Genomic DNA, 27,555 nt, shown 5'->3' on the forward strand with positions numbered 1-27,555 from the left:
AAATTTTTCAGGGTTAAGCGTTTTGAAAAACCAAAAAAAAATTTACATATTCGTACTAACGTACGTTTATGTTTATTTATTTATTGTAAGATTTCAGAATTAACATGTAAATATTAAAAACAGATATATAATACAATTAAAACTTTCATTGAACTTTTTTCTTTTGCTTATTTTTTTTGCTTTCAATGGGAAGGCATTTATTCCAGGTTTTAACCACACAAAAACCTAAAATTCCTAGGACAACTAAAAAGGCAACTAAAAATGTGCCCAAGACATCCAGGCTGTGGTATACGATGAAGTCCAAATCCCTGCCGGCCACTCGCATGTGCGCAGCTCCCTTGTGCCGAAGGATATAGTGGGTCCACCAAATTGCCTTTTCCATAGGCTTCATGGGTTGATCCCGATGTCTGGTTGACGCAGTCTGTGCCATTTCCCAGAAGCTCGTGTCCGTTACCAGTCGTATAATGGTCGAGTTGAAATCTTCCCTTGTCATTTCCTTCAAGTTGAGAACCAAGCCCAGACCCGTTCGTTGAACATGTTCCATATTGCGGAACTGGTCAAAGAAGCAGGGCAGACCCAACATGGGCTTTCCATGATAGATGCTCTCTACAGTGCTCAATAATCCTCCGTGGGTTATAAAGAGTTTTACCTTGGGATGGGCCAGAATGTCCTGCTGAGGGAACCATTTGCTAATAAAAACATTCGAAGGTTTTCCTGGCAACTGCTCATCCTCGAACTTCCACAGGATTCTCTGTGGTAAACTTCCAAAAGTTTCGAGCAACACTCTTCGACGATCCTCGGACAGAGATTTACTTTTGACGTTGGTTCCGAGAGAGAAGTAGATTACTCCAGACTCACCAGCACCCTGGACAAAGTCCTCCAGTTCCGTGGGCAAAGCCTTGGGATTCTGTTCGACATGAAGTCCACCCACCTCGATAATATTTGGAACATAGGGGCGCGGAGGAGCCAGTGTAAAGTGCTGGTTAACCAGGACCAAGGCAACGTTTTTGGAGATCTCAGATAGGGGTTTATCTTTAGCTGTACTAGGGAAGTACTTTCTATAGAGCACCTTCTGTTTTTCCGCATGCCGCCATTTATAGTTGATCCAGGAAATAGCTCGTTCCACAAAGTGAGCCAATCGTCCCCCATATGTCTCCAAATCGTGAAAATCAGAAGAGGGAGATTGGAGGTACGACATCGGTGAGACATTGCCCACTAGTTCGTCAATCTTCCAGTCAGTGCCATACGAAGCCATTCCAATTATCGGGGCCCCTAAATGGGCCGACAGACCACAGAGCACGTCCATCCTCCAAAGATCCACTATCACAAGATCAAAATGGGACCTCTTTGGGCCGAGAACCTCGCGACGCACTACCTCGTTATTTAGCACTATGTTTGTGAGGTTCAGGGTGTATTCGTTGATAAAATCACTATGTTGCCAAGTACTCCTGGGAGAGGATGCCTTTCTAATGACCTCTGAAAGGATATCCGAAAAACGTGTTTATTCACAAAATAAAAAGTCTTATAAAGAATTTTAGAGCATTACCATCAATATTTTCAAACACCTCCGGAATAGGAACGTCGTGTATATTTTTTATTGGCTCCCTTAGGGGAAACGGATTTACGGTAGTTATTTCATGGCCCAGAGAGGCCAATCTTTTCAGGTAGGGTAAGGCAAAAAAGTAATGCGAAGGACTCGGTATAGAAAACAAAGCCAGGATACGAGCACTTTCCAAATATCCTGGGAGAAGACACAGTAGCAGAAAGATTCCCAACATATTTAGACCAGACATGTTCTGCCTTGAAGATCAAATGGAAGACTAAATATTTCAGTTCGTCAATGAAAAGTCTAGTTTTCTCAACTGATAAAGCGTATCAAAAGTTGGGTGCGAACCAACAAAATTTTCAAAATTGGACTGATGATATGCAAAATCAACAGACAAAGACAACAGAGGTAATGTAGTTCATTTCGTTTAATCGCATTAATCCTTACATCCACTATCAGAAATTGCTTGGGTTTCCCAATCACTTATCATTTTTAGGTGTCAAAATGCATGTACTCAAAAAAAAACCTTCATTTTCGGAAATAGTCCATGGGACTTTGTTATTCAAACATATTGTTCCATAACTTCGTACGTGACATTCATACCTTTGTCATAAGCTTAAGTTCTTAAAACAGAACTCGCAGTTTTATTGTTCAGAGGAATTTGAGTATATAAAAAATATTCCAATCGCTTAATTTAAAATTTTCGGTTGGCCAAAAACTTATCGCACTCTTGGCGCGAAAAATCGATAACGCCAATTGTGTCATCTCTCGATAGACAAGCGTGTTATCGCAACACGTGCACCTCTAACTTAGTACAAAATACGCAAAAAGTTTCCTTTTCCGGGAAAATTCATTGAAAAAGCGCAACAGGTGGACACTTTTACGCAATAAAACAGCAGGAATTCGCTAGTTAATCGATTCGGCATTGATTCCAAGTCGAAACAAGACTCAAAGTAATGCAGAAAGCAGCTGATTGGGAAACAGCTGCCAGCGCTGAAGACCGGCTGAAAATCTTATAACCCGGTGAGAATAAGAGGAAGAACCACCGATCCAGTATTTTAGAGCACCCAAATGTAGCCTGGACTTCACTTAAACCACTTCGACTGAGATTTAGCGAACAAATGGCGGACGAAATGGCTACCAAGGAGTCCTTCCGCGAGCGGCAAAGCCAGGAATTGGAGGTGATAAAGGTGAGAAGCTGTCCCCCTCAGTACCCATCAAACTAATCCCTTTTCTCACTTGCAACAGTCCATCTTCGGCGGCGACGTGGAGGACCTCAGACCACAGGCGAATCCTGGCCAATGGAAGCCCACGGACATAAGGATCCAGCTCACCCCGCTGAGAGATTCATCTAATGGTCTAGAGACCTATGTCTGCACAAAACTGCATGTCACCTGCCCCTCAAAGTACCCCAAATTGTAAGATAAGAGTACCCTTTATAATTCATTTGCTAAACCTGTTTTTCACTTAGGCCCCCCAAAATCTCACTCGAGGAGTCGAAGGGCATGTCGGATCAGGTGCTGGAGGCCCTACGCAACCAACTGCAGGCCCAATCCCAAGAGCTGCGTGGTGAGGTAATGATCTACGAACTGGCCCAGACCGTTCAGGCCTTCCTGCTCGAGCACAACAAGCCGCCCAAGGGCTCCTTCTACGATCAGATGCTACAGGACAAGCAGAAGCGCGACCAGGAGCTGCAAGACATCCAACGGCAGCGGGAATCCCTACAGCGCCAGACGCTCATCGACGAGGTGGAGCGGCGCAAGGAGATGTTCAAAACGGAGGCTAAGAGGCGCGGCGAGCCCAGGCGCAGTATGAGCGAATCGAATCCCCGGCACCCCAGCTCATCGGAGAGCTCCGAAAACTCCTCGCCTTACTATAGAGGCCACATTTACCCATCGAAATGCCTGGATCACCGTAACACGGATACGCTCTACTTCCACAAGATGGGCAGGCAAATTCAGAGGGGAGGCTGTGTGGGTGAGGGTTTCTCATGCAAAAAAGGCTCCTTATCTTAAACGTATGGTTTCCTAATAATCTTTTTTACTTTACAGGTCACTCTCAGCGGGGGTGCATCGCCTACACCGGCATAGATATGCACTGCGGCCAGCTGCTCTATATCACCGAGTGGAACATCAAGTACTGTCAACTGGAGCAACCCTGCATCGGTGGAGGAAAGTGTCACTGGAGCAGCGAGTCAAAGTGCATGGGCAGTCATCGTGTGGACGACGTGATCGCCGCCATCGAGAAGCAGGTTGCCTCGCTGGCCCAATTGCAGCACAAGAACCTCGTCTCGTACGAGTGCGTGCTATGCATCAAGCGGAAGGAAGGGTTGCTCGTGTATTTGGTCCAAGACTTCCTCCTCGGGACCAGTGTGTTCAGCATCTCCTCCTCGCTGGGTTGGTGTATGGACGGCGCTCGAATGGTGGCACGTGGTGTTCTGGATGCCCTCATTTTCCTGCACAACAAGGGCGTATCCCACAGCCACCTGCTAGACAGCACTGTGTTTATGGACAACACGGGCAATGTGCGCGTTTCGGACTTCTCGCTGGTCCCCAATCTTCTGGAGCTCCTAAGCGGAACTGGGCAAAGTAGTAGTCGTGGGGACTTACCCGCTTTGGGTGCCCTGGTGGAGAGCTTGATGCCCACTAACAGCTACGAGATGCGCGACTTTGTAGACAAGTAATTATTCGGAAAAATAAGTTGATCATCTGCTAATTCTATGTCTTCTGAAATACAGATGCAACTCGGACCGCACACTCTCCGCTTCAGAATTGCTTGAGCATCCATTCCTGCGCTTTTACGTGGATAATGGCCAGCAGCAGGTGATGCAACTTCCACAGCAACGACATCCTAATCCTGTCCAGCGAACGGGTCCCGCCATGCCTTACCAGATACCCACACTGGCTTTAAGTCAATCCCGCCTGCGAACCGAGTTCGAGGTCCTCATGTACTTGGGAAAGGGCGCCTTTGGGGACGTGCTGAAGGTGCGCAATATTCTGGACAATCGAGAGTACGCCATCAAGCGGATACCGCTACCCGCGAGGAGTCGTCAGCTCTACAAGAAGATGACGCGCGAGGTGGAGCTGCTATCGCGGCTGAACCACGAGAACGTGGTTCGCTATTTCAACAGTTGGATAGAAAGTGTGGACGATGCCGATGCCGCGGAAATGGACAAGTTGCTGGGTGGAGAATGGTCTCAGAGTCAGCAGGAGCTCAGCGTGAAACCCCCCAAGTCACCACAACTTGGACCAACTTTGGAAGAGGATGAGGACGAAGAGGACAGCTCATCCAGCATGTGGAATGGTTATATGTAAGGAACACTTTAGTCCCTTCGATTGAAATCATTATAAATAACTGGTTTTTATCCCGCAGACCCACCATGGAGGATTCAGATTCCGATGGCATCGAATTCGTTGACTCCAATGGCAAGGTGGCTGTCTACGATGACGAGGAGGAGGAGGACTCCACCAGAGGCAAGACCAACTCACCGAAACCGCTGATGCAGGTAATGTACATCCAGATGGAGTTCTGCGAGAAATGCACACTACGGTGAGTTTGGTGAAGAAATTTCCAGTTGATTTTCGATCTTTTTAATAACTATGCATTCCCATTTAGCACCGCCATCGATGACAATCTCTTTGACGACTCGGATCGCCTGTGGCGTCTATTTAGGGAAATCGCTGAGGGCCTTGCGCACATTCATCAGCAAGGAATCATTCACCGGGATTTGAAGCCGGTAAACATCTTCTTGGACTCCCACGATCAGATCAAGATCGGAGACTTCGGCCTGGCCACCACCAGCTTTCTGGCCCTGCAGGCTCACGAATATGCGGCCCCTGCGCCTGTTAATCAAATAACAAGCGCGGAGGATGGCACTGGCACGGGAAAGGTGGGAACCACTCTTTACGTGGCCCCCGAACTGACAGGAAATGCCTCCAAATCCGTCTACAACCAAAAGGTGGACATGTACACCCTTGGGATCATTCTGTTTGAGATGTGCCAGCCGCCATTTGACACAAGCATGGAGCGGGCTCAGACCATTATGGCTCTGAGGAATCCTTCCATCAACATACCGGAAGCGATGCTTAAGGATTCCAAGTACGAGAAAACGGTGAAGGTAAACTAAAACCATCATTTGAAAGCTTTATAGAGTCTAACTGTTAAATAATCGTTCAGATGCTTCAATGGCTTCTTAACCACGATCCCGCCCAGAGGCCTACTGCCGAGGAGTTGCTCAGCTCAGACCTCGTTCCACCAGCCCAGTTGGAGGCCAATGAACTTCAAGAGATGCTGCGCCACGCCCTGGCCAACCCGCAAAGCAAGGCCTACAAAAATCTGGTGGCCCGCTGTCTTCAGCAGGAGAGCGACGAGGTGTTGGAGCACACCTACCACTTGGGCAGCAGTCGGGCCATGAAATCCTGGAACTCGGCCATCATAATCGACGATATAGTGTCCCTGAATCCAGTGATTGAGTTTGTCAAGGCCAAGGTTGTAAATCTATTCCGAAAACATGGAGCCATTGAGGTGGACTCACCGCTCCTGTCGCCACTTTCCGCACGGAATAGCCGTGACAATGCGAACGCCAATGCAGTCCACTTGATGACCCACTCCGGATGTGTGGTGGTCCTACCTTGCGATCTAAGAACCCAGTTTGCCCGCCACGTGACCATGAACAGCGTAAACCTCATCCGTCGCTATTGTGTGGACCGAGTTTATCGAGAGGAGCGGGTCTTCAACTTCCATCCCAAGCAGAGCTACGACTGCTCCTTCGACATCATTGCTCCCACAACGGGTAGTCACCTAGTGGACGCGGAACTCCTATCGCTGGCATTTGAAATCACCAGCGAACTGCCGCGTTTGCGGGAAAAGAATCTGGCGATCCGCATGAATCACACGAATCTGTTGCGGGCCATCCTCATCTTCTGTAATGTTCCAAAGGCTCAGTATGGAGCACTTTTCGAAGGCACAATGGATTTCATTGAGTCCCGCATCTCACGCTTCCAGTTTCACTCAAGTATTACAGGGATAATGGAGAAGTCGCGAACCTCTGGCCAAACTCTGATGGACATGTTGTTGGCCAATTTTCTGCTGACTGGTTCCAGAAGCACTGTGGATGATTCGGCGTTAAAATCTCTGATGCGCGGGAAGGGCGAAGCGGCTTCGCTGGCGAGAGGAGCCTTGAGGGAACTGGAAACCGTTGTGGGATTGGCTTACAGTTTAGGTGTAAAGGTAATAATTTTACTTTTAAAGGAGTTACTTTTTCTAACCATCTAAAATCTAGTGCCCCATTCACATTTGGGCTGGTCTGCCCATCAGCTTCGACCGTGCTAGCAGCGGTGGAATCGTGTGGCAGATGACTGCTGACTTGAAACCCAATCGCTCTGGACATCCTTCGGTTCTGGCGATTGGTGAGAGATACGATTCCATGCTGCATGAATTTCAAAAGCAAGCGCAGAGCTTTAATCCCACCATGCCCGCACGAGGAGTTCTTAGTGGAGCAGGCTTGACATTCTCCCTGGACAAACTGGTAGCTGCAGTGGGTGTAGAGTACGCTAAGGACTGTCGAGCCATTGACGTTGGCATTTGCGTGTGTGGGACTCGACCGCCGCTCAAGGATGTGACCTACATCATGCGACTGCTCTGGTCGGTTGGCATCCGTTGCGGCATTGTGGAAGCCGCCAGCGAACTAGGGGACGAAGCACAGGATCTTGCTCGACTAGGAGCTTTACATGTCATCCTTGTGGCGGAGAACGGCTCGCTGAGAGTGAGATCTTTCGAGAGGGAACGTTTCCAGGAGCGTCACCTGACCAGAACCGAACTGGTGGAGTTCATCCAGAAGCTGCTGCGAACAGATGGGTTCAATGGAGCCACCGTGGAAAACTCCAGCCAGTTGTCAAACCTGGGAGCTGGCGACAACAGAAGCAGTGGTGGGCGAGAAAGGGAACGCGGCGAGAACGGACTCAGCACCTCTGCCTCGAATGCCACCATTAAGAACAGCTACAGCCAGCTGCCGAATCTACAGGTAACGTTCCTCACCCACGACAAGCCCACGGCGAACTACAAGCGGCGTCTGGAGAACCAAGTGGCCCAGCAGATGAGCTCCACATTATCGCAGTTTATCAAGAAGGAGACCTTTGTGGTGTTGGTGGTGGAGCTGCCGCCGGCTGTCGTAAATGCCATTGTGGGGGCCATCAATCCCCGAGAGATACGCAAAAAAGAGACTGAACCGGAAATCAACTTTGTGATTGAGCGGTAAGTGAATGAACCTTACATATTTCTTGCGCTTGCCCAGACTCTATAAACTCTCTAGATTTCCAAAATACAAACGCTATATATCCGAGATAAACGACGAGGTGATGGACTATCTGAGCGATGCCAAAACTCCAATAGTTGCCTTGTACAGCATTTCCGATTCCTACTATCGCGTCATCATCTAGCCAACGCCAATGCATAGATTGGGCGGCACTACCTAGTAGCTTTCGCCATAAGTAAGCTTTGAGTTGTCACAAATGATTTGGGCCAAAATTCTACTTAGTTGGCTGTCTTCCGTGCCATTTACCTTTTTGTCGAATCAAAATTCGTTTTTATAAGACCAGTTTAATGATGGATTGAGTGGAATTGAAATTTTTGAGATTGTACGTTTCTGGATCTGAAGAAAATATTTTGTTTCTTTGGCGAAGAACGAGGTTCTGCCATTTCATGTAATTCTTCTCTTATTTATAAGCAAATAGATTATATATTACTTGGTTAAAAGTAAAAAACCCTTACTGATGCTGTTCACGCCTAAGTCAAAGGAATAGTTGAAAACTTGCAAATAATTCCTTGTTCAATTTGTAGAAATATACTTTAACAAGAAAGCTCGTCGAAGAATTCAAGTATCAGAGTTCAAAGTAGTATAAAGTATAAGTTAAAGAAGAGGCTCATGGTTTTCATAGAAAATCTTCCGAATTGATTTTTATCCTGGTTTCAAATCCAACAATAACAGAGTTACGAAGAGGACGGTCAGAGTTGTGAATCTTCATCCATATTTTTTTATATACGTACAAGTTTTAAACACGAAATTTTTAAGCCTACAATAAAGTTGCATGTTTTGAAAGTGTCTTCCCGAAGGGGAAACATAACAAACGAAAACTGTACAAGTTTTATCCACATCGCGGAACTCACGTTCCACTTTCTCCGGCAGATTTGTTGAGCGAACGGGGGATCGCCGAGGCGGGTCCTTGGAGAACCTTTCGCGAGAGGCGCATGAAACCGGAGACGGGATCGCGGCCAAAGTACTTGACCTGGATCTCCTGACCCACTTCCAGATTTAGCGCAGAGGGATGGGCAATCTTGCGCTGATCCAGCTGCGAATTGTGCAGCAGAGCGGGTGGCATACTGGGATATAGGATGACCATCACTCCAGTGTCCCGCAGTTCTGTGATCTTGGCAGAGTAGATTCCGCCGAACTCCAGGTCCGGCACTCGCTCCTTCACCATGTAGCCTTCGATTAGTTCCTTCGCCTCATCCATGGCAGCTTGAGAAGGTGCGAATACATTGAACTGGGTCTCATCGGCAGCGGTTAGGGTGGTGCCCGTTTCTAGATAGATCCGCTTCATGTGGAGGCCACTGGGTCCAATCAACTGCGCCCGCTGGTGCGGCTCCACAGTTAGGGTCTCGCTTACTGGCCAGCTTTCCTTGGGGTATTTTCTGGAAGATAGAAGGATGATAAGTAGATGAAACCAGGCGTTCCAAGTTTTGTTCAAATTTAACTTACCTTGGTTCCCTGATAGCCTCGCTCATGATGTCCAGAATCTTGGATTTGGCATCGGTTGCCTTTTGCAGAGATTCCATCACTACCTTTAGAGGAATGCCCGGAACCTTGAGGTCCGCCTGGATGGCGGTAAAGCCCTTCCGCGTGCCCGCCACCTTCATGTCCATGTCGCCCATGTAGTCCTCGATACCGAGGATGTCGGTCAGGATGCGGTAGTCCTGCAGGTGCTTGGTGTCCTCGTTCTCGAACTTGGTGACTAGGCCAATGGCCACACCCGCTGCTGGCGCACTCACTGGCACTCCGGCGTCCATGAGAGCCAAAGAGCCACCACAAACGCTGGCCATGCTGCTGCTGCCGTTGGATTCCAGTACTTCAGAGGTGAGCCTCACTGTGAAAGGGTAGTCGTTGGGCAGGGTGGGCAGCAAGGATCTCTCCGCCAAGGCGCCATGGCCCAGCTCACGGCGACCCACTGGACCAATCCGTCCCACTTCACCCGTGGCATACGGCGGAAACTCGTAGTGCAGCATAAAGTTCTTGGCCTTCAGACCACCGCTTTCCAGAGCAGCCAGCGAGTCCAGTTTCATCGCGCTCTCCGGCGAATCCAAGCTAACCGTGCAGAAAACCTGCGTCTGACCACGCTGGAATAAGGCGGATCCGTGGAGCGGCTTGTACATGTCCACCTGGCAAGAAATGTTCCTCAACTGGTCGTACTCCCGTCCATCGCAGCGAAGTCCCCGCTCGAAGATCAGATCCCGGAAAATGGATCTGCTAGCCTGGTTAAATAGCTCGCCGATTTGCGAAGGTTCCGTGTCGGGAAAGGAACTCCACACCTTGTCGATGACGTTGGAGCGCACTTCGTTGACCGCGTTGTCACGCGAGATCTTGTCGTGCTGTGAGTCCTGGAAGATCTCCCTCAGCCGCATCTCGCACATGCTCTTTACAGCCTGCTCCAGATCCGGGTCTACCTCGGCTGCCGACTCTACTTCGCGTTTCTGCCTGCCGTAGGCCTTCTGCAGCCGCTCGATCTCGTGGATGATGAATTGGGCTTCCCGGGTGCCCTGTTTGATGGCCTTGAGGAGATCCTGCTGCAAAACCACATTGCCCTTGCCCTCCAGCATGACCACGAGGTTCTGTTTGGTGGCGGAGACTACAAGATCCAGTTGCGAAGACTGTAGCTCCCGGCGAGTGGGGTTAATCACCACCTCGCCATTGCAGAGGCCAACGCTGGGGGAGATTGAAGGTGTTATCCTGGGGACTCTACTTGGGTTGCCCTGTTACTACTAACCGCACTGCTCCAATGGGTCCGTTCCAGGGAATATCACTCAAAGACAGCGCCATGGAGGCGGCATTGATGGCCAGGACATCCGGACTGTGCACCGCATCCATGGCCAGCATGTTGCACACCAGCTGTGTCTCCGTGCGGTAATCCTTGTGGAAGAGCGGGCGCAGCGAGCGGTCAATCAGGCGGGCGGACAGGATCTCCTTCTCCGAGGGACCCAGCTCCCGGCGCATAAAGTTCATTGGTATCCTCCCGGAGGCAGCGTTCTTTAGGCGGTAGTCCACCACGAGCGGCATGAATCCCTGGCCGGGATTGGGCTTCGATTTGGCCACCGCGGTGACCATGACTGCGGTGTCGCCCATTTGGCACACTGCTGTTCCGTTGGCGAACCTCGCCAGGCGGCCGGAACTGAAGCTCATGTTACGTCTGTGGAGGAGTGGGTTTATACAACTGGAACTCGAGGTGGAGGCAGCATACTCACCCATTGCTGAAGTTCACCTCCACGGACGGAGCCTCTCCGTTGACAGTGCTCTGGATTCTTCGTTTTGGACCGGAACTGGATAAACTTAGGCATTTGAGGCGATAATTAAGCAGCTTCAGCGTTTTCCTCGTGAAAATCATGGCCATTATCTAAAAGTGCCGGTTCACTTCGGCCAAGGCGAAAGGTTAGTACCCTGCAAAAGTAATGTGTCAAACAACAGTATTTATTCAATAGCAATAATTACTTTTAGATTTGTTTTTCCCTTTTAATTATGTAGTTTATATATGGCACTTACGTATAACTTTTAAGTCATTTATTCCAAGAAATAATATGCCCATTGAAAAGAAGGTAGAGTGAGCAACATGTGTGTGTTTAGCGTTGCCACCTGACGACCTTAGTAAACAGCTGGAAAATAGCTTTAAAATTAAATATTATTTTAAGTAATTAAGAAAACAAATCTTCATCGCTTAAGTTTTTCATTTTTAGATATCGGTCCTAGTTTGTATTAACTTCATTGAAGTCAATTTAAAACAAATAACCGTTTCCGCTCAATGACTAGACAAAAAATACCAAATATAGCTACTAAATGGCTGAGTTGAGTACTGAATACACAGAGTTGAAGATGGCGTGTTAGTAAGCGCCAAGTTTAAAAGTCACCTAAACTCGTAAAAAACCTAATAAACATCAGGCGTCCGCTAATGAATGCGTTGTTTGCAATCACAATCCCAACGGAACTTTTTAAAATCGATGCATACAGAAAATCTTGGAAACTTTTTTTTTGTAAATTGGTGTTTTATAATATACCTAATGTAGATTTACTTTAGTTAAACATTCACTGAATATTTTGAACATTCACTTGATAGTTAAAATATCCCTATCACGTTTTTTTCGAAAAAGATATATCGTTACGATATTTCTAAAAATATTCGACAACCAATGTTACCATCTCCGTTAAATAAAAGCTCCCCTGCATTCAGCTAGACGACGTGGTATTTTCGCTTCTGCGAAAAACTGCAGCATATCCACCCACCGCCGGCGACGGTCACACAGAAAACAAAAAATTTTTTCGAAAGCAGACACATTTCGCGGATCCATCGGGGACTTGTGCAAAAAGCCCAATTGCGAACGCCGTCGTGCCGCCGTGAAAACGCCGCTAATCAGAAGACCTGGTCAGAATCAACCGTTTGCCTCTCGCGACGTTCCTTAGGAAAAGCAGAAATTTTCTCGCCGTATTTTTCGTATTTTTTCCGTCAGCGAAACGCCGCGTGTGTCGTTGTGTGCGTGTGTGTGTCTGTGTGTGCCCGCCCGCCCATCTGTGTGAGTGTGAGAGCGCGCGTGTGTGAGTGTCAGTTTTGGTGAGAGCCGCAACAACAACAAAAACAGCATAAAAGAAAACCAAAATCGACAAATGCGGTCAAATTGAAAAGAAAAACAAAAATCAAAGAGTATATCTCGCGCAAAGCCAAAAGGCAAAGTCAAAAAGCACAAAGCCAGGAAAAAAACGCAGATTTTCCAACGGAAAAGCCGGAAAATTGCCCACTAGGCGTGTCGCTGCTTCTTCTTTCAAATTGTTTATGCTGCAATTGGCGTAGTGAGCGAAAGACAGAGAGAGAAAGAGAAGGGTCTTATCAACGAGCGCTTATCAGAATCCGCAGATTTGTTGCGAATAAATTCCAACTAGCTGAAGTTCGCAGTAGAACCGCACTAAGCGGTAAAAAAAGAACATCAAACAAACAGGTAAGTCCCATTAATCAGGTGGAAATCGCTGCCTCTTCCTCTTCGATGGTCACACCTCATTTGCTGTCCCCCTCTGATGCACTTAAGCACTTAACGTAACTGTAATTTACACACACGTTGGCCTTGTCTCTCTCGTCTAATTAATTGCATTAATGCCGCAGGACTCGCGGCATCCCTCTTCCCCATCCCCGTCCCCGTCTGTCCATCGATTAAAAAGTGAAAGCAATCGGAAATGCTTATCAGCTGGTTCTTCTTCGTTCTTTAAACACACACACAGTCATGCAGGGCAAACAAACAAACAATGCACAATATGAATATTTATAGCTCATTATTTATTGTCACTTTGTTTTTGTCGCCTATCCTTTTAACCGCAGAAGAGGGCCGATCGATAAGTAATCGAAAAGTTATTGAAATAATCATTTGAATTGAGGGATCACATAAATTCCTTATGAGTAATCAACACACAAACAAAAAAACCCGATTTATCATTTACCACAGCTCGTTCTATTCATTCATACGGATATCCTAAAAATTCCCTTATTATGTTACAAGTTCAGAAACTTTCATTAAGACTATTGCTCACTCGAGAAAAATATTAGAAAAAACAGTGATTAATGTGTCAAGTGTCGTCACTATATGTCTCAGATTTTAAAATCATGTTTTAATAATATTAATATTGTCATAAGTTATTCATCACCCGTCAATTCTTTTCTGTCAAGGAAATGTTTTAAGAAATGCTAAAGTATTTGATTTTTTGAGTAATTTTTTGTGCAATTCACATTATAAATCAATGACTCACTTGTCAGTTATTTAGAACTACCAAAATCTTAAAAATTTAACGGCAATCTATTTGCGGTACGTGCACTTTAAAAATCCGTGTATTTATAGCATGAGCATCAAACTAAGAACTCGAACCAATTAGTGAAACATTTTGAAATCACCATAAATCACCATCCATTGCCGGGGTAATAAATTCCCGTTTCCATTTGCAGCTGACAAATGTGAGTCGTTAAAAATAGTTTTTCCCCAAAGCGAAAGTCTTTCCCCACATTTTCAAGGACGGCCCTCGCAATGCTTCGATGTGTTTCCCTTATTTTCCTTATCGCCTCTGCATTTCGAGTTGTTTTTTCTGTGGGACGTCATCGGCAGCCGGGTGTCTCTGATTGTTCCAGAGTTTCTGAATCGCTGGCTGCATAATTAAGACGGGCTGGACGTTTTGCTGATAAACGTTTCCGCTTTTCATCGGACGATTGGAGTCAATGTGCCATTTACAGAAGAACCCGAACTCTGCTCTGCAGATGGTTAAAGTCCAATATCTGTGATGTGTGACCCCATGTGGTGCCCTTTTCAACTGTCAAGTCGGAACTATTGTTTCGCCGTTTCAAGGGCTTGCGTCACAGTTTATCGACTCGAATGGCAACCCATTCCCACAGGGTGACGTAGGCAATTGGCAGGAACATGTGTATCCTGTGTATCCCGTATCCTGGGCCCAGGCCAGACCAGACCAGACAACAATAAACCATCAGTTCCAACCCCATGGGCAAATAAAACCCAATCGAATATTATTATCAATGAGGGCAGGACCCAAATGACGAACCCCATTTAGTGCGTGGAGGAGGGTTGGCCACATGCTGCTCTTCCCTTGGCTGGATATCATCGCCAGGACTTGAACCCATACCCTGGATGTCTCCAATCCCAATTCCAATCCCGACCACGCCCACATGCCATCATCATCGCCTTCTGCGCTAATTTGGCGCGACTTTGACACTTGTTAGCCAATATGTTTTTGGCTCGTGTTAATGGCCCAACGGGAATTGATATTAATTGCCCCGCACGCCCCGCACGCAGCCCAAAATGGGCGTGGTCGTTGGTCAATATTGTTAGTCCCTAGAACAAAAAAGCAACAAATAGAGAATACAAATGCCCCGAAAATCAGCTTAAATCAATTTTTTGTGGTCGCCGCCTTTGTTCACTTTCTGGTTTTTTGGCTAAAATCGGCTTACCAACTTTCGGTGCCTGTTATTCTTGTGGCTTTGAATTTTATAAAAGAGCCGAGGGTTCCCTCCTTGTCCAATCTAATTAATCCTGCCACCCCTGATTGGGAATATGGGATTTTCTTTGCTTCTAAGAAACTAAATTTTCCTCACCCTTTTTTCGAGCCATTGAAAACTGAAAACGCTCCAGAGGTTTCCATTTTTCCAGGCCCTGTATTTTCCTTTCATGTTCCCTAATAAAACTAAATTCAATTAGAACTTGCAGTTGGAGTTCCCTGTGCGTGCGGGAAAAGTTGAAGTGAAATGTGAGAAAAGTTTTGCGGGATATGTCGGAAAAGTGAACGAGGGATGAGGGATAGTGTAAATGGGCGGAGGGTTACGGCCTTATTAGTTGCCAAAGGAAGTCTCGGAGGGCATGCAAATTTAATCGAATCACTTCAAGTGAAAAGCAATTTAATGATGGTTGCTTTGCTTTAATTTCAAATAGATAAAAGGATAGTCCCTAATTGGGAAAATGTGGGATACAGTTTGCTGCGTGAATAAGATTCGTTGGAAAGATAAATACTTCTTTGATTATACGCTTTATCAAGTTTGTTTTTTTTTTGATTTCGTCTAAATCAAATTCTGAAAAATATAGTTTGACCCTCGAACTTGAATCAAATCCTAACAACACCATTCTCTAACCTAATTTGTCATGGCTAAAGGTTTTCTTAAACCCTCAGGTCTGGGCTTGCTTAGGTAATTGCCACACTTTCAATCCATATCCAATCCACCTGCCAAATTCGATGAGCAATTCCCCCATCCTAGCGGGCTAGAATTGATTCCTAATGGCCTCTCCTCCGTGCTTCTCATCTTTACCAAGAGCTTACCATCCGGCAATCCTCTTTCCTTAGGGGGTGGAACACATTCCGGGCGAACACCTGAACTGAACTGACGCACCTGCCCCCTCTGCCGTCGAATTGATAAGAAGAAACAGAAATTCTTGGTGCTAATCAACAAGACGGGAATGACAGGTGGGCGGCGGTGGGCTGATGGAGCAAACAGAAGCCAAGCTGGCGTAATGACCTTGATAAACTTTCGTTCCGAGGAGCTTCCATCGAGTAGATTTGCCGCTTCTCCAGCTCCGTTTTTCCCGGAATATTTGGCTAGGGGCTATGTTATTTGCTCTTGTCTGCCGAAAAACGTTTTACATTCACAGCCGCCCCCGAAATAACCACTGCCCCTCCCCCACGGAATAAAAACAACTCGTAAAGTACACATAGACAAAAAAAAACGAAGTATTCTTTTGGCTTTTTTTGGTCCCTTCCTGTGCCCAAAATTGTTCGGCTTATGCCGCCTCGACGCTTTTGTTGTCTCTTTATTTTTCAGTTTTTCAGTTTTGATTAAAGACAAACCCCAGTCCCTTTTCACCTTGCTTTGACTGAGTGTTATTACCACTTTGTCGCATCAACCTTTAAACTTTGCCATTTTATGGGGAGCTCTGCTTTTCTGCCTTTTTCGCCTCTATCCAAGTATTGTTTGCCGGCGCATTTGAGGTGGGTCCAGAAATTGGATTTTTTCGGAGCTCTGCCTCTGTCAACACACAAATAGGATATCATGATCCATCACCCGACGAGGCAGAGAATTTCAAATAATTATGCAAAGTGTCATTGAAACTTTGCAGCCCAAAAACAGCAGGGAGAAAAAGGTGAATCGTTGTCGGCGTCTCCTGCACTTAAAAACCAATCTCTTGTGCATTGACCCTCGCTTTTAAACCAAAAAGCAGCAAAGCCAACGCAAAAACATAAAGAAACGGCAACGCAACGTGGCCAACACCTTGACTTTGTCTCGGTCAAGTTTGGCGACTTGGCAACAGCGACTTCTTGGCCAAATGAAACGAAAAGGGTGGAGCAGGAGCCAAATGAAATTGATCAACAGTAGTCGAAGAAAAGCACACCCTTCTTTACTGAAAACCCATTTTAAACATGTTAAAAAGCAATGAAACTAATTGTATTGCATTTTAAACCATTTCAACTCATTGTGCAAAATTATTCAACCGTCAAAAACATTTTCCAATCGATTGCCAAGTATTGTGCAATCGTTTATTCAAAAAACGCGTGATTAGTTCCTTTGAGAATTCCAAATTAAAAACAAAATTATTCAGCTGTCAGAAGTGCTTTTGTAAAATTTACTAGAGTGTTTACCCAGGATTTAAGCAAAAGAGGAAGCGGCATTCAGCTGCGTTTAAACCGGTTGGGTGCCCACATTTAAATAATCTTATTTATATATAATTAAAATAACATATGGGTTAAGACCTTGAACTTAACTAAACCAGTTTTTAAAGAGCCATTTTCGTAAAGGCTGTGGCTCAATTTAAAAAATCAAAAATACTTTTTATCGCAGTGATTTTTTCGGCAGACAAAGAGTCAAATCGTAACAAATTGATTATGACTAGCCAGCAAAAAGGGTATAGCCACATTTTTATGCAAAAACTGGAAGGCAGAACAGGATTTTTTCGCCCAAGTGGCAGACCGAATCCAATGGAACCCAATTCGAGGTCCCCGCCATACGTGTAGAATTCATTAACCATAATGCGGGCTGAGGGGAGGGAAGAAATCGGAGGGTGCCTCAGTTTCCAGGAACTTTTGCTTAAACCTAATCCTGGGTGGTCCGCTGCGTTCGTTGTTGCCACAATGTTGGTCATAAAGAATTGTACCTAAAAACCCCGATTCACGTTAACCTTAAACACTTAATGTTGCAGTTCTTAATTCTATAATTGCGTTACTCACTTTCAGTTACCCAACCAGCCGTCAGCAAATCGGTCATTTCCATTTCGAGCAGCCAAAGGTGAGTTTACAATTCTCTGGAATTTGAGCAATTTTATCTGGCCAATTGATAAGACACACTATTCACGTTCCGCCATAAATTATGTCATAGATCGACCATACGGAAGCCGCATTTGTAGAAGCATTTGATTGACGAGCACGGCACGCTCATTCAAATGAATTGACATTCATTCAGCGACAGTCTGGTTGCAATTTTCTCCCAAAGAAATTCCTAACTGGCATCGCTTCGGCGAACTGCTATCGTTAAGTGTTTTCTGACGTCGGATGAGTTTGTTTTTTCAGTGGCCAATCGCGTTTTTTATTGAATTTATATCTGTCCCGAGGAACACAAATCATTTTTCATTCACTTTACAAGAGAGAATCATTGTGCAAACATTTATGGTGCTTAACGTTGTTTCTGGTGTTACTCACCCATTTGCTTAGAGTGGGCTTACTTCTCGAGGGGTCTATCAGTTACTTGCACTCTTGGCCGAAGAAGTTTTGTGCTCGATAACCAAAGAAATACCAGGCGAATTTCACTACGCAAATACATTTAATAATAGCTTTCTGTATAATTCCATAACTGATTGAGCGGTTTTGTTGATAAGGAATTCAGATTGCACTTATCAACATCCTAATAATACTTATACAGTGCATATTTTGGCTATTGTAAAGATTCTTTTAACAGAGAAATACATATTATCTCAAAGTATTTCGGCCCTCGAAATCAATTGATAACTCATAAGTAAAAGTTTGAAGACAGTGGTTATCAATATGGGAACCGCTTAATATGCGAAGTATTTCTGAAGATCCTAACCTATTTAGCAGAATATAGCAGTTTAAAGAATAATAAAAGAATAAAAAATAATAACATTTTTTCATGAGTTATAAAAACATAAACTTCCCGTGTAGCTTTAACACTAAATTTAATGGTAATAAAAAAAGAATAATCCTTTAAAAGTCGGGTGTACATTTTTATGGCATCAGAAGGTTGCTTGGATCCTCTCGAGTGTGCTGCATTTAAACTTGTTATTTATTGTTATAAATTTTTAAACATTTGTCCTCCTCGCCTCCACATTTGCAAAGTTGTGTGCCTTTTGTTACAACGTTGACATTTTGCTGCAAACACGGGGACACAACATTTGTACTGTGCAACAACAAGCGGCCTTTGTTGATTCTTGGGCTCACATATATAGGGAACTTTTGCCTAGGTAATTTGCCAGCGACGCCTACAAAATGGAGCTGGGGGCGTGGCAGCAGGGCTGGGCGATTAGCAACAAAATGCAAACTTGTTAGCAACATATTTTTTCCGAGTCCCAGGGTAGAGCGCAAAAGTTTCTGCTGCACTTCAAAATGTAGTTTGTTATTTTTTTGCGTCACCCGTTTTCTGCGCTGCTGTAACTCTGCAGTTTCCATTGCACTTGCCAAGTTTATGGGGCACTCGAAGTGACAAAGAAAGTTTCCGGGCCCATTCCGGAGTATTTCCAAACTCGCAGCTGGCATTTGCCATCGAGCATTTACAATATATCCTATCCCATTACCCATTTGGCAAGGTCCTGTGCAGGACAGGAAGAAACGGCGACGTCATGACGAGTTTTGCCCGAAATGTTTATGAGCTCATAAATTCTGACACAACACCGTCGGTCGTCAGATACTCAGATACTCCCCCTGAGTTTTTTGTCTGGCTACCTGGGAGTTTGCCTTTCGCGTCTTTTCTTTTTGTTTTTTACGCGTCTGACAACTTTTGGCACATTTGTCGTACATCAAATTAGGAGCAGAATGCCCGACGGCGCGAAATGATTGAGCATTTGCATTAAGCCGAATCAACACACAGGTACACACACAGGAATGCAAAAGAATCGTGAGGAATGTTGTATCTTGTAGCTGGCGAAGGTGTCGACTGGCCGAATGCCCTGCAATTACTCAAATAAACGATTTCGATCAATTACTTATGGGTGTGAGGTGGTTATTTATTCCAATTGAATCAAGGTAGGTGGCTTTTTAATTCTCCCCGGGTGCCAAAGAATTTCTAAATGTACTGGCCTTGGTCCGGTGTAACCACAGGTTGTATTCAAGTTTATTTTTTTTATGAAAGGTCTTAGAATACGAGAATACGAGCGTTTTCTATGGAACTGTTCCAAAAAAAAATCACGTAGTTTATGAAGTCAGGAGGGCAGCCCCCAAAATGTCCCTTGATTGCGCGAACACGTCATCATTGTCCCTTGGTCAATTTGCAGCTATTTTGGTTAGCAAAAAGCCAAGGAACACAAAGACACAAGACCAACAATAAACGTGGGTGTTGGCCTTCCGCGAGAGTGGGAAAACTTTGGGCAAATATTGACTCAGTTATACGAGTTCCATTTTTATTCGTCCGCCGACTCGAGTAAATAAAGCATTTTCAAATTTATGCATATGCATGTCAACTCAGCTCGGCTCGACTCAACTTGGCTGAGTGCCGTTCTCGTCATTCGTCATCGCTGCCATCTGCACTGCCGCCTGCAAACTTGGCTTTATTTTAGCCAACTTCAAGTTCTATTCACTGGCAGTCAAGGTCGTGAGACCCATAAATATCTGGGTATTTTCGCAGAGATTTAAGACAATGCCAATTCCCTTGGATGTGAACATATTTACTCCGCTGAAATATCTAGTTATTTCTATGTACTCTCTCTTTTAAAATCAATCAATCAATAAAATTACATCAATAACAATTCCTGATTTCTTGGACTACCTCGAATTATAATTAATCGATCTGGAATACATTCAATATATAGATTGGGTTCTCTCATATTTATGGTAGCTCTGCCCTTTAGGCTCCTTATAAAAATTCCCCTGGCTAGTTTCCATCCATAATGTGCAGCACAGTTGTCCAAATACCTGGCCAGTTCTCCAGTCCGAGTCCCTGTGCATTGGCGTCATCTGCTGTGTTGGCTTAGCTCTCGGCCTCGCTGGGCCATTTGGCCAGGTCTGGTGACCCGTACCTGACATTTGCTTAACGGCCGGGCCAGTCTTCTTCGGCCCGACCGACGATTGGCCTCCCCCAGGTCGAATTTCGAGAGCAGCCTCGGTGCGAACTGATGCACCATAATGTTTAATTTATAATTAAAAGCGTTCATGGGCTTGGGTAACTCTTAATGCGACACGAAATGAGATCAAAGGCAGGCAGTCAAGCGTCGCATCATGGACTTTAAGTCGCCTTATAAACATTGGGCATAATTACACCGAAATGCTCTCTGCCTTCTGCAATTCGGGATTCAATAACTTTTCCGATGGCATTCGAATGGCAGAAACACAACCTTGAGTGTATCGATTTTAGAACAGACGATGGAAACTTTGTGTCATTAGGGGAAATGGATATTGAAATGGAAATTTCAATCCCGCTCTGATGGACAATCGGTTTACGTGCTGCCATTGCATTTATGATGGCATTTGCCTCAAAGCCCAAAAAAAAGGAAAACATATAGAACAACCGCTGTTCGTTGATTGATAAATTCGTTAGCGAGGGCATGTAAAACTTAGAAAAACAAAAAGGCAGAGAGGCGATCGATTTCTGATTGGTTTGCCGTTCGATTAGGAAGACGGCGAGATTTACACGAATCGGACGTGTGCTTTGTTTGGCTTTCTGTATCTGTATCTCTGTATCTACGGCTGTATCTATATCGGCTGCAATTACGACACGCTTGTCTATTTGTTTATGCATTACACAGCGAAAGAGCCGCAGATCCCAGCGATTTGACCGGCGAGCAGCCATTCATAAAACCACAACAACAGCAGCGACAAGCTTTTTACGCAATCGCCAGCCTTGTGCCAAAAAATAATAATAGTAATAATGCGCAAAAATAATAATAATAAATAAATAAAAACGAGCGCATGAGCCAACGGCCGAATTCGAATCCGATTCGAAAATAAAATGCCTCAAGTTTTGCATTAAAATCGCATGCACTTTGTGTTGAAAAATCAATTAAAAGCGCCGGCCGTCGCTGGCAATTAATGCAAATAGCCAGAGATAAAACTAAATTAAGAGCTATGCGAACTCGAATGAAATGTAAACATGCAATCCCCAGCCGAGAGCCAGTAATAAAGAATGATTTAAGAATATTTTAAACGTACGCTCTTAGTATTTATACACGATAAATACTTGTATTTCTTGAAAATGGAACAAATGCACGAAATATTTGTGCAGCAGCAAATGCAAATAGTCAGTTGCAGATGAAAAATGCTATCAATAAATTGAAATTTTCAATGGAAAACCAGCTTGGGAGTGTGTGCGATTGAAGCTTTCAATTGTTGAATTTTAATATTGGGGTAAACAGGGCATAATGTGTGAAATTTGATGATTTCTCCTTTCGACAAACACATTTTTGACTTGCGAGAGTATTGTGTATTTCCATTTTACATTTTTTCATATTTTTTCTCGAGCAAAAGTTGAGTATTAAAAATCATTTTTAATGACGGGGGCCCGTTGCCAAAATCCAAATCCCTTGGAAAGTCCAACAATACAGAAACACTCACGTGGGAGCTCGAAAAAAGCGAGTAAGAACCTGTTTCTAACAAGGCGGCGCTTGGACTTGCTTAGACACTTTGGAATAGAATGATTAAACGAATGTTTATGCATTGTGTATGCTGTCGATAATTCCAAATGACGTCACTGTGACGTCAAGCACAAACCGCTTTTATTTTTATTTATTTATTTCTGTTCCTCCTTGAATTAATAGCAGAGGGGGTTAAACGGGGCCGGCGGCAAATGCCAAATTAAAACATGTACACAATGTCAATAATACATCGTCATAGTATTCAAATGAAGTTTGACAGACACACACAGAATGGCAGAAAGAGTAGACACAGGTGGCCTTATTTTACTCAGTTTTATTCAGGCGAGTGGTAAAAGCCGAGCTGCGGACTTGGTCAAAACGCGGGCCTTGGCCATTACGGTTGCCAATGTGGGATGGCATTTATGCCGCCCGCCATCGCTGTATTTATATCCCCTGTCTGGCCAAAGCGATTCGTCAGATAATTTGTCAGGTTCAAGACCAGATGATCGCTTGATTTGTGGTCTATATAAAGAGAACTGGATTGCATTAAATTTGCCTCCATTTGCTGTTGCGCATAATAATCATAGTGGTAAAGAAACCCGGCTTGCTTGGGTGCTAACAAATAATTAATTCCTTTATCACACTCCCTTGCACACCTGTAAATTATTGTTTTTATTTCGTTGGCAGCTTCTAAAAATAACATTTGCTTTAAATCCATTTCCAATAATAGCCCAAAGTCATAAAAATGTATACTTTTGTAAATATCTAATTATTCATAGCAGGTCGCCAGGCGGCCAACAACAACATTTTCAATTACATTTGCCAAAGTTAATAATTAAAACACCAGTGAATTATTTATGGCGCCCATTATTTTTTTGTTTTGCTGCGGTTTACACGGCCGTGTTTACGTTTTAATGTAATTACGCTCATTATTATGTAATAGAAAACAAGTCGGCTGAGAAAATCACAGCGAAAAGGCGATTTTGCAAGCGGACTACGGGGCTCCATATCACCAGCATCATCGGGGGATCTGTCGCGATGTTGTCGTTTTCGTGTTTCAGTTGTTTCCCAACGCGCCCAAGGTCCCTTATTAGAATACAGAGTACAGAATACAGAATCGCTGAGCCTCTGCCCCGGCCCCGCCCTCGTACCGCCCCGCCCCCAGTCCGCATGAATGGAAGGCTTGACGCGGAGTCGTCTGGAATGTATGGCGGCTATCACGAATGAATGGAACTGTTCAAAGCGGCAACAATAACAATAAACATATACAAATTCCAGTGCCATATTGCGGCGATCAAATGTGGAGAGCGAACAGTCAGCGTCATGCGTGTATGGCTGTCAGAAGCATAAATATTTAGAGAGATTAAGATCAAGGAGGGAGATATGGAGCGAAAACGTTTGCTGCGGGCTCTATGTGTTTAATCGTCGGTTTTGTTCAAAGTTGTATACTTTCTGATTCGAAAAGGGAAGAGTTTCCAAACCAATAGTTATATTTTTATTATTTATTTCTCTTTTCATAGAAGTTATCTTAAGTACAATGATATATTGACAGAAAATCAATAAGTCTTCGATTCTTTATCACTGATTTTTGGCCCAGTTTTTCCCTCGTTCCGTCCTTGATCTACATAACACTTTCAGAAAGAGTGATTCACGAGAAAGTCACACCTCCGTTTGCACACCCACTCCGTATTGTATCTATATCTATATGGATGTTTGACTTTGATTGCTATGGCCCAATTGCGTTTGTCGTGCCTCGACAATTTTCGCACCATGCAAATTAGGGAGCCAGAGCCTATTGCGATTCCAAATGATGGGTTTTGTTTCCTTTTGCTGCTGTTATTTTTCGTACTTTTTCGCCTGTCACTTTGTTGCCGCAGACTTCTAATTGTATTTTTCAATAGGCCAAACGTTTATGACTCAGCGCCGAATGCAAATGACAAAAGAAATTATCACATGATTATCATATGATGTGGTGGCTATACCTGTCTGCGATTTCCATGAGGTTACACAAGTCAATCGCTGATTGCTCGAATCTAATGAGCCACCCAGCTTCTTCTTGGCTTCTCATTCACGTTCCCTTATGAAAAGCCAGAAAAGGCCAATGACTTTGCCTGCCAGGCGTCACTGGAATATTTAAGTTGCAACTCCCGCCGAAAAAAGCGAACAAATTCAAGTCAGGAGCAGTTTGGGTCCTGTTTCTGGTCCTTATCCCGACCAGTGTTTGCCAGGCTTTCCCTCGACTCCGTCTGCCTTTGGTTTCTGCTGCTTTCGCTTCTTTTGTGCTGCATACAAAAGATTTTGCTCACCCGTTGTTTCCTTATTTTCATGTACTGGGTACTCGGAGGGTATGCCATCGAGGACTTAAATCCGAAGATCCCGAGCTCAAAAGGTCCTGTGGAGTGCTCAAAATCCACTTGCGGGGCACACACTATTCGCATACCCGGGCTTTAATTTATTCGAATTTTTTCCCCCATTTTTGTGTTCATTTGCAAGAATTCTTCCCTTATTTTCCAGCTAGGGTGTAGACGGTACACACATATATTTATATGTGCGATTTCGGGAGGGTGTTTACACACACTCGCCATTGAAATGCAGCCAAGCATCTCTGGAGCAGTGAAGCTTCCGCTGCATAAATATTGCGCTACTCGTGTGCATTCAGCATTCTGTGCAATTTATTTCATTTTACTGCCAACTGCCAGCTCTGAGCTCAACTTCAACTTCAGTTTCAGCTTCAGCTTGTGCTCAAATTAAATTCTTAGCGAGATTTTCTGAGGAACACATCTCATACTTCTGGCTCACTTGGTTTAGTTGGTAAGCCGGACATGAAGTGCTCTTTTCTGTTTGCTGATTAGCAGCTGGCAAACACATATTTGCCACCCCAGCCCAAATGTATGTTGACCCCGCCCAACCTTTGGGCCAACTTGCAAAGTTGCCCCGGCCTGATTTTGTCATTGGCCAAAACTTTGTTACCCAACTTTAATTGCAGCTAATTGTTGTGTTGACAAAAGCAAACTTCTAATGAAAGAGAGCTTCTCAAAAGTCTGTATATTTTTATCCCCCTTACAAAGCGAAATCCTTTTAAAGAAGTTTCAATGTTGCTGGCACTTGTTTTATTTGTATTTAAAAACAAAATAGATTTCTTTGATACTGAAAAATACTCTGTTTATTTACATAGTTTTATTTATTGCTGAATTTCTTTTAGTAATGGCGGGGCAAAACGACGTTCTATTGGCCTAGCAACATTTTTTTTCACAGACCTGGCTTTTTTCGTTTCATTTCACGGATTCTCTTTATTAATTGCGAAGTGGTTTTACAAAGTTTTCGTGTTGTTTGCAGTCTACAATGCATTAGTTGCAGTTGCAGTCCAGAGAGCTTTTGCTTTTGCATAAATAATAATAAAATATGGCTGGTGTCGGAAAGCAAGAAGAACGGAACAACGCTTGAATAAAATATTTAAATAGAAACCATTTTCGGGCTATTGTTTTGCATCAGTAATGGCTGCCATTGTGGCCAGTTTGTGGGTTGTGTTTCAGAATGCAATTTTTAGATACACAGATAAACGAATCATTGAATAATGTTAGCTTGATATTGAAAAATGTAATATTTCAAGATTGCGACTAAATGTTTGTGAGTTTCAAGAGTCTCACATTTTTGCTTCTTACTTTTGGAATACAAACTTCAACTATTTTCCAGAGTGGATGCATCTCTCCTGTTCCTATCCCAAATTGTATTGATTTTCGAGAGGGTTCTGGTCATCCTCGTTAACCAGATTTACGCATTTAAGTTAGCCCTCGGCCAATTATGGGTTCTGCCCTCCGATGACCTCGACTCTTGGGCGTGGCAGTGCATGGTGCGAATAATGAGTGCAACAAATTTGGCCAAAATGGCGTCGATTGGGTGCTGGGCAAAATAACCGGTGGCGAAATGCCAAGCCAATTTACACAGGCCATTAGTTGATGCTGTAATTTCTGGCTGGAATTCGCAAATGCTAATTAGCTTAGTTCCACCGGAAATAATTCATGCGAAAATTCATCATTTAACTAAATAGTTGAGAATTATGCGCACAGCCATTTTTGTGGCTTGTTTAAATTTTGAATGAGCTGTTCATTGTTATTGTAATTGTTATCTTTTAATTATTACGCTATTCCTGCGGGGTTTTTCCCTGTTTGAATTGTGAATTTTAAATGTTTTCACGAAAACAAATCGTCGTATTCAACGGAAAGTTATTTCTTTGACGTATGCTGGGCTTATCTGATTTTTTCTTTCGCATTTAAAATCCAAATTCTAGGAAAATAACTAAGTACGCAAAGTTAAGTTCCCCTCCGGTCAGTTTGTTGTTGTTGCCAATTAAGTTTTCATGTGACATTCAAAACTCGGGGGAACTGCAGAAACTGCGGCAACTGAAAACAAAAAGTCGCGTAATTGAGTTTGCCCAGTTATCAGTTCGCACTAACTGGGTAACTGAACTAGTAACTATAGTTACTGTGGCAACGAGGGTCCTGCGAAAGTTGCTGTCATTCGAAAATGTCAAATAATGGCAAATAAATAAGCCAGAGATAAATGAAAATATACTGGGGGAAAGGCGATTGGAGGAGGAAAAGTCAAGGCGAGTCGATTTGAGTCAAGTTGTGTGGCCATTTTGGTGGCCGCACAGTTTCGCCGAATTAAATCCAGTTGGCTCGTAAACCTTGAGCGCCGAAACCCAACAAATCCTCACGCTGCTTTGGCTTAAATTGTCTGAAAAAGGGTTTATGGTCATGACATTTTATGAACTCAATGTAGGAGCAAGCCAAACCGAAATGAAACGCAACCTTCTCGGCTGTAATCTACATAAAATTGCAAACAAGTATTTGCCCCCGTACACACACATTTGTGCAGGAATTGTTATTGTGATTGCCTGGCCAAAAGCGTTTCGTAATAAGCTATCTGGTATCTGGTCTCTGGACTTTCCCTGCTCCTGATTGCTGTTAACATGTCGTAGAGTTTTCCTTTTCCCAGAAATTTGTTTTGTACCACTTGGCCTGCAGGCAAGCGAGGGCCATGGGATTTCACCATTCACCATTCTCCATGCAGCTTTTGTTCTGTTGATTAGGGCCACGTACATTTCAATTAAAATGTCGCCCCCAGCGCCAGAAATTAGGTAAAATCCGGCCAACCAGCAGGCGCAGCATTTCCATTTCCCTCGGTTATCTTTTGGGGCAGGGCCTACTTCCATGTAACGCTTTTGTCCCGCTGTTCGCAACTGAACGCGCAGGAACCGTCGAAACATGCTTCCGCTTTTCACGGCCTGTCTGTTGCCCCAATCTTGGATGACTCCCCAACCATCTGCATTTGGCATCGGAACATGTTTTTCCAATTTCTGCTCTGGTCTTAAATGCTCCCAGGCCCTTGACAGTCGGATATTGTGGGTGTGTCCGATCAGAGTGCTGAAT

The 27,555-nt window shown here is 44.3% G+C and overlaps 4 protein-coding genes across 6 annotated transcripts in view; 2 read left to right on the top strand and 2 right to left on the bottom strand.

Annotated features, from left to right (window-relative positions):
- Window positions 1-99: 99 nt before the first annotated feature.
- On the bottom strand, window positions 100-1,805 carry Ugt35D1 (UDP-glycosyltransferase family 35 member D1). The gene is made up of 2 exons (XM_017075736.4): window positions 1,547-1,805; window positions 100-1,476 (listed from the first exon to the last, which is right to left on the bottom strand). Exons 1-2 carry the CDS (start codon window positions 1,791-1,793, stop codon window positions 146-148), a joined length of 1,578 nt encoding a protein of 525 aa, XP_016931225.4. The 5' UTR covers window positions 1,794-1,805; the 3' UTR covers window positions 100-145.
- A 530-nt stretch (window positions 1,806-2,335) lies between these two features.
- On the top strand, window positions 2,336-8,677 carry Gcn2 (eukaryotic translation initiation factor 2 alpha kinase Gcn2). The gene is made up of 10 exons (XM_017075799.4): window positions 2,336-2,736; window positions 2,795-2,964; window positions 3,018-3,523; window positions 3,598-4,225; window positions 4,284-4,856; window positions 4,919-5,095; window positions 5,162-5,663; window positions 5,723-6,775; window positions 6,828-7,798; window positions 7,857-8,677. Exons 1-10 carry the CDS (start codon window positions 2,668-2,670, stop codon window positions 7,981-7,983), a joined length of 4,776 nt encoding a protein of 1,591 aa, XP_016931288.3. The 5' UTR covers window positions 2,336-2,667; the 3' UTR covers window positions 7,984-8,677.
- Window positions 8,549-11,484, bottom strand: PNPase (polyribonucleotide nucleotidyltransferase 1). 2 transcript variants are annotated; one of them, XM_065865433.2, is made up of 5 exons: window positions 11,355-11,484; window positions 11,060-11,252; window positions 10,585-11,004; window positions 9,303-10,523; window positions 8,549-9,235 (listed from the first exon to the last, which is right to left on the bottom strand). In XM_065865433.2, the coding sequence occupies exons 2-5, from the start codon at window positions 11,203-11,205 to the stop codon at window positions 8,707-8,709; spliced, it is 2,316 nt and encodes a 771-aa protein (XP_065721505.2). In that variant the 5' UTR covers window positions 11,206-11,252; window positions 11,355-11,484; the 3' UTR covers window positions 8,549-8,706. The 2 variants fall into 2 exon arrangements, with proteins under 2 accessions (XP_065721505.2, XP_016931290.4); XM_017075801.4 differs by having other exon boundaries at window positions 11,304-11,394.
- A 620-nt stretch (window positions 11,485-12,104) lies between these two features.
- Window positions 12,105-27,555, top strand: part of Gprk2 (G protein-coupled receptor kinase 2) — a 51,480-nt gene continuing 36,029 nt past the window's right edge. Inside the window, exons 1-2 of one of the 2 annotated variants that reach the window (XM_017075819.4) lie at window positions 12,105-12,796; window positions 17,565-17,616. The gene's annotated coding sequence lies outside the window, so the exon portion shown is untranslated. The remainder of the gene's footprint in view (window positions 12,797-17,564; window positions 17,617-27,555) is intronic. The other variant, XM_036819685.3, reaches the window with a different exon arrangement.

This window comes from Drosophila suzukii, chromosome 3 (assembly GCF_043229965.1).
Source record: "Drosophila suzukii chromosome 3, CBGP_Dsuzu_IsoJpt1.0, whole genome shotgun sequence".
Classification (NCBI taxonomy): Eukaryota; Metazoa; Arthropoda; class Insecta; order Diptera; family Drosophilidae; genus Drosophila; species Drosophila suzukii.

What these genes read in the sequence shown, in the direction of transcription:
- Ugt35D1 (XM_017075736.4), bottom strand. Translation starts at nt 1,793, where the DNA reads ATGTCTGGTCTAAATATGTTGGGAATCTTTCTGCTACTGTGTCTTCTC. An exon ending in GGTGTTTGAAAATATTGATG is followed by an intron (nt 1,477 to 1,546) that starts GTAATGCTCTAA and finishes ATATCCTTTCAG; the next exon opens with AGGTCATTAGAAAGGCATCC.
- Gcn2 (XM_017075799.4), top strand. Translation starts at nt 2,668, where the DNA reads ATGGCGGACGAAATGGCTACCAAGGAGTCCTTCCGCGAGCGGCAAAGC. An exon ending in AGGAATTGGAGGTGATAAAG is followed by an intron (nt 2,737 to 2,794) that starts GTGAGAAGCTGT and finishes CACTTGCAACAG; the next exon opens with TCCATCTTCGGCGGCGACGT. An exon ending in AGCATGTGGAATGGTTATAT is followed by an intron (nt 4,857 to 4,918) that starts GTAAGGAACACT and finishes TTTATCCCGCAG; the next exon opens with ACCCACCATGGAGGATTCAG.
- PNPase (XM_065865433.2), bottom strand. Translation starts at nt 11,205, where the DNA reads ATGGCCATGATTTTCACGAGGAAAACGCTGAAGCTGCTTAATTATCGC. An exon ending in GAGGTGAACTTCAGCAATGG is followed by an intron (nt 11,005 to 11,059) that starts GTGAGTATGCTG and finishes ACTCCTCCACAG; the next exon opens with ACGTAACATGAGCTTCAGTT. An exon ending in GAGGCTATCAGGGAACCAAG is followed by an intron (nt 9,236 to 9,302) that starts GTAAGTTAAATT and finishes TCTATCTTCCAG; the next exon opens with AAAATACCCCAAGGAAAGCT.